The sequence below is a fragment of the Helobdella robusta genome (assembly GCF_000326865.2).
Source record: "Helobdella robusta unplaced genomic scaffold HELROscaffold_3, whole genome shotgun sequence".
Taxonomy (NCBI): Eukaryota; Metazoa; Annelida; class Clitellata; order Rhynchobdellida; family Glossiphoniidae; genus Helobdella; species Helobdella robusta.
Window position 1 is genome coordinate 6,527,766 of NW_008704501.1, and position 6,838 is coordinate 6,534,603.

At 28.3% G+C, this 6,838-nt stretch overlaps 1 protein-coding gene across 1 annotated transcript; it reads left to right on the top strand.

The window, feature by feature from the left end:
• Positions 1-3,334: 3,334 nt before the first annotated feature.
• Positions 3,335-5,639, top strand: HELRODRAFT_161662 (hypothetical protein; the record flags this gene model as incomplete). The annotated part of the gene is made up of 9 exons (XM_009021556.1): positions 3,335-3,436; positions 3,711-3,770; positions 3,883-3,976; positions 4,258-4,314; positions 4,642-4,679; positions 4,792-4,870; positions 5,216-5,265; positions 5,380-5,428; positions 5,560-5,639. 9 exons carry the CDS (start codon positions 3,335-3,337, stop codon positions 5,637-5,639), a joined length of 609 nt encoding a protein of 202 aa, XP_009019804.1.
• Positions 5,640-6,838: the final 1,199 nt, after the last annotated feature.

Sequence of the window (6,838 nt, forward strand, 5' to 3'; positions counted from 1 at the left end):
CACAAGCTCGTCTGTTAACTGTTTAAACTCGCATTCCTTCTTCTTCCTACATAACCATACCCAGTAAGAAGTAGGGCAATTTTATTTGAATCCAAATTAAAAATAAATTCCTCAAGTTTAATACATTTCATAATCATGGAGAGTAATTTAAATTGAAGAAACTATTCGCGTGAATATCGGTTTGAAATAAAACCAAAATCTGTTATGTAGAAATTTGTTTAGAATTAAAACTGTGAATTGGGCCAGTTGTACGGAAACATTCGAATACCATTTCACCGATTGGTTGTTGCTCGGATGAGAATGTGACTAATTTAGAAGACAATAAATACATGGTTGTATGTGAATGTATGTATGTTTGTGTGTGTGTGCGAATGAAAATGTGTGTATGTATGTGTGTGTGCGTATGATTATGTGTGTGTTTGTGTTACCTCTTCCGGTGATATATCATATCTTTGATGATGAAAGCTTGATTGAATGGAGTAATAACGATATTAAATCTCAATTGGACGACGAAGAATTGCTTTAATGTTGACGAACGATGATGATCACGATGAGAATGATTATTTTTTTATGATGATGACGATGGTGACGATGACGACGGTGATAATGATGACGATGATGGTGATGATGATCATGATGATGATGACAATTAAAACAATGATTATTATCGTTGTTGTTGTTATTATTATTATTATTATTATCTCTATTACCAAAGAAACAAAAGTGGGCGATAATGGAAACACAAAGAAACCTGAACATGGTGAGGATGCAATGAATAAATAGAGGTTCATTTTTCTCATAATTAGAAATACTTTTTTGTCTCGTCTATGTAGGTAGAAAATAAATAAAATAATTAATGTGTGATTGAATGAATAGATGGATAGATGGATGAATGGATGAATGAACGAACGAACGAATGAATGAATGAATGGACGATCGAACGTATGCCTGAATGTTGAATGAATATCAACTTGAATGACCGGTTGAAAAACACAAATGCACTGACAAATGAATTAATGAGCGAACGAATGAACAAAATAAATAAGAAAATCATTTAAATTATTAAATTTAATTAATTAGAATAATTAAATCAATTAAAAAATTAATTAATTAATTACCATGACTAACCTTCTTTACTGATAAAAGAAATGTAGAATTGGACGATAATTATAAGTGGAGCTTGGAAAGACGGAAAATTCATTTTTTTACTATTTCTAATAAATGAATTAATTAATTATTTAATCTTTAACGAGTTAATTAATTCCTTAATTCTTTATTCTCAGTTAATTTATTTTAAATTAATAATTTTATTTATTTTCAACTAATTAATTAAACCTTCAAAATTAAGCTGTATCAATATTTTAACACTGTTACTATTATCAATATTCATTATTGTCATAGTCCTTATTATTGTTATAATTGTTGTTAGAATTAGTAGTAGTAGTTGTTGTTGTAGTAGTAGTAGTAGTAGTAGTAGTAGTAGCAGTAGTAGTAGTGTAGTAGTATTAGCAGTAGTAGTAGTAGTAGTAGTAGTAGTAGTAGTAGTAGTAGTAGTAGTAGTAGCAGTAGTAGCAGTAGTAGTAGTAGTAGTTATTTTGCTCCGGTGATGACGTAATTATTAAAAATTTTACATGAAATAATATCTATGAAACGACGTCACAACTGCCTGTTTATTAATGTTGTAGTTATCAAGTCATCTTTGGTTGCAGAATCTTTTGGCATTGACGTTTTAACAGTGTTACTTATAAATGCACGTGTATAGAAAGAGAGAGAGGAAGGAAAGAGAGTGAGTGAGTGAGAGAAAGAGAGAGAGAGAGAGAGAGAGAGAGAGAGAGAGAGAGAGAGAGGGTTTTGTAGGAAGAATATGGCCTCAATTGAATGTATGCAAGCAATCCATACTGTCCATGCAATCACATTATTTAGTTTGTTTACCAATGTGTTTTATTTTTTTCTGTGTTATTATTTTTAGTCTGTCCTTTTTGTGATTTGTTGTTTAATATCCATTCAGTTGTTTGTTTGTTCATCCGTTCTTTCATCTTTCATTATGTCGTACGTTCGTTCGTTCGTTCGTTCGTCTGATCATTCGATCATTCATTTTTCCATTCATTTTTTTTGAATATCCATTCATTCATTCGCTTTTTTTGTATAAATTTGTTTATTGATAAATAATTTTTTCAATTTCCCAACCAACCATCCATCCATTACCATCCATCCATCACCATCCATTCATCCATACATTCATTCATCCATCCATCCATCCATCCATCCATCCATCCGTACCATCCATCCATCTATCCATCCATCACCATCCACGCGTTTCCATATTTTTATTCGTTCTATCTAGCCCTGCATATCTTGTTAACCATCCAACTTTTCTCCAATTTTTTCAACATTTATCTTTTAAATTCTACTTATAGAAGCAACAAATGTTAAATGTTTTAGTTATTGGACAAGTGGCTTAGGTAATTTTTGTTTCATTGGAAAAAGGATTAGATATTCTTCTTAATTTCAGTAAAAAATTAAACCACCTCTGTGAATTGCTAATGGGTGGAATTAGTTTAGTTATTCAACCATAATGTTTTCTATCAATAAATGAACAAATTAAAAAAACAAATGAATGACTGAGCATGAAAATGTTTAATGAGCTAATCAAAATTACGACTTTTTAGAAACAAATTATCTTAAATCGACCAAATATTTGTCATTATGTATTATTATAAGATCGATTTTTACAAATTTGGTGCTGATATAGTGAATGAAGCTGGTAGTTTTTTACTAAACTCATGTCGTACTCTATCATCTGGGCATGAAAATGATTTGGTAGTGAAAATTTCTACGTTTTTGACATATAGTATCTTGAACCGACGGAACATTTATCATTATGAACTATGTGCTTTGAATAACAATACACTAAGTATATATACATCCTGTATGTATATATATGGAAATATATACAAACACATACACACACATACAAACATACACACACATACAAACTATTATATATATATATATATATATGTATATATATATATATATATATGCATACAAATATGATATATAATACTATATTATTCTAACTATATGACAATAACATGGTATCATGAAACACAACTTTAAATTTAAAGTTCACTTTTAGTTGTAATCAGTTGTTTCGTTTATTGATTTGGGTTTTTCCAACTCTACCTCCAGTCGGTTCATTATTTTTAAATTTCAAATTAGGATATTGTATTGATTATAATTGTTTAAATTTTAAAATTTAACATTCAAAATTAAATTTTGTTAAAATTCTTTCTCTCCAGTACAAAATTTCGAAAATAGATATTTTGTCACGATGTCCCAGCAGCGAGAATTTCATTATTGCCGCGGAACGCCCCCAACGGAAGATTTTGAATCAGTACGTGCTCTAAATAATATTACCGCCACTGACGATAAGGTGATCCTTCAGTTCGTCACGTATGTTGTCCTATGTGATTGTCAGTGTTTGTTTGTTTATTTACCCTGTCATGTTGTCTTCTTTGTGTGCTTGAGTTTTAAAAATTTAAAGTTATAAAATCAGAAATATAAACTTTTTTTTTATTTTAAAATAAATGATATGATATGATATGATATGATATGATATGATTTGGTATATGATACGATATGATATCATATCATAAATCATATCATATCATATTGTAGTCATCTAATACACCTATCTACACATACAGACACTTGAAGTGTTCTTGCACTGCATATTAAAATCATTTGTGGGCATTAAAACAGACCAGGTAATAACCCATTATATTTATAATTATTTTAATCATTATAATTCTTCTTCTTATTATTATTTTTCATATTATTATTCTTCGTATTATTATTGTTATTATTTTTTTGACATAGTTTGATGAAATGAAGAGTATGCTGTCATCCAAACTGAACATTCCAGAGAATGAGTTCCACAGAGTTTTTGAATCATTCAAGAATATTCTAATTGGTAAATTGGTTGTAATATTTATTAATTAATTAATTGATTAGTTTAATCAATCAATTATTTAATTATTTATTCCAACTTTTATGAAAAAAAAATTTTTTTATCTTGATACAGTTTAATGGAAATATTTTACTAAGATGTGAATCTGTTATGGCATTTTTCATTTATTGTTGTTACTACTGTTGTTGCTGTTGTTGTCATTCTTAACAGTATTGTAACACACACGCGCGCGCACACGCACACACACGCACGCACACTTAAGTTTGTACTTCGTACATTGTCAGGTTTTCTTAGGAAAAAAGTTTCAAAAGAAGCCATTGCTCAAGATCTTGTTAAGTTAGGTTGGTTGATTGTATGGGGATTGGTTGATGGTGAAATGTGATTGGTTGATGGTGAAATGTGATTGGTTGATGGTGATACCCGATTGGTCTATGGTGATACGTGATTGATATATGGTGATAGGTGATTGGTTGACGGTGATGCGTGTGATTGGTTGACGGTGATACGTGATTGGTTGATGATGTAAAGCTTTGATGAAAGACATAAAGATGATGTCTGGAGAATGTCTTAATTAGTGATTACGTCGTTGTCATCATCAATGAATGAAATGATGATAAAATATTCAACATTTATTCAAATTTGATTTTCAAATAACTTTTTTTTTGAAGGCCTGAAAGAAAAACATTCCATCCTTGTTGCTACCAAAGTGAGCTGGTCTATTATTTTGCCCATTATCTATCTACTTATTTATTTATTATTCATATAATTTTTATCGTTATTATTATCATTGTTATTATTATTTTTATTATTATTCTTAGATTGAGGGGTGGAATGGGCAGGCACCTTCCTCTCCGGGCCCGGTCAGCAAATTATTAGATGTTAAGTGGAAATTTGGAAGTAGGGAATCTGGAAGCTTTGATTTATTTTTTTTTTATTTATTTTTATATTTATTTATTTTATTTCGTTATTTTTTTCATTATATCGACTTGTTTTCTTATTATATAATAATAATAATAATAATTATTATTATTATTATTATTATTATTATCATCTGCAGTCTTCTTTTTTTATGAACTTTTAAAAACTTTGGATAATTAATTAATTTCTTAAAGAAATTATGTACAAAATTAGTCAAAATTAATCAAAATCAAAATTATAATATAAATTATGTCAACTATAATTAAATTTAATTATGAATGAATAAATAATTTTTTACTTTCACATTCTAACAAAAAATTACAGTCACAGTAGCCACTAATGATCAGATGAAGGCAAGTAGCACATTCATAGATGTTAGTTTCCCGCCATTATTATTATTATTTATTATTATTATTTATTAATATTTACTATTGTTATTATTTATTATTTACTATTATTATTATTTATTATATATTTTTTTATTTCAGTTAGACCTGACGGTAGACAGCGGCTCCGGAGAGCAGAAAATATTTTTCGGTTAGCAAATAATTAGTTTGACTGATCAACAAGACTTACTAAAGCTATAATAATAATAATAACTACTATAATAATTATAATTATAATCATAATAACGTTAATTGTAATAATAATTATTACCATATTTTCAGAGCTTACGCTGCCCCAGTTTTATAATTTTCTACATGAGTTGGAAAGTGCCAAGTTTACAATGGAGCAATATGATTCATAATTGTCTTGTTACCATCATTTATTATTGTTGCATCACTTATTGTTATCATTATTTTGATTATTTTGATTATTATTATTATTATTATTATTATTATTATGACGTAATGAAAGTCAGTGAAACAATTTACGTAAATTTTTATTCTCAAAAACTCGCGACGACGATGACGACGACGATGATGATTAATAAAACCAACAACAACAATAATAATAATAGGAAAACGATTAACTTTAAATACTAATATTACAACAATAATAATAATAATAGCAATGATAATATCATTAAAATTAATATACAAATATACTGCTAACTGACTGCAGTTCAATATATAATACATTGTTATAAATATGACGTACATTTATATATTTAAGTATAGTATTATTACTTTACATATATATGTATATATATATATATACTGGTAAAAGACCAAAGTTAATGCAGTAATTGATGAAATCTGCCGAATTTAACGCTAGAAATTCGGATAATTTCATAAATTATTGCATATGTATGTAGTGTTACTACCGTATGTTTATATATAATAGAATTAATAATACATATGTATTTATGTATGATTTATTACTATAAGGAAAAGTATTCTAACGGAGTTAATACTAACTTCTTATCATGTAACCATGATCTTTTTTCTGTTCAGCTGTTAATGTCGAGAGAAAGAGAGAGGGAGAATACTAATGTGTATATATGTAGAGATAGAAAGAAAGAGAGAGAATAATGTTATAAGTCGAAAACGATGCGAAATATTTAGCATATTTATAAGGAGAATTTAAGTAAATTTTTTACAATAACAATGGTAAACGCACGGGCATGATAGATAATTTGAAATGATTAAGATGTACACAGACACACACACGTACACTAACAAACACACACATACGCAAACACAGAGAAGAAAACATTTGAAATAATATAACAATTTAAATAGAAATGGATGGACTCTATTTTGCATGGATTTTAATGGACGAATGATGAGCCGAAGAGTAATTTTGATGTGACTATAATATAGCATAACTTAATATAGCTCAGTATAACGCCAAATCACGTATATAACTCAATTTCATGAATGACACAGACACACAAATAGCATAGACACACACCTAAACATACGTACACACACATACAGGTGTACATGCATGCTTATACATACATACATATATACATTTGTGTACGTTTTTTAATACAAAATC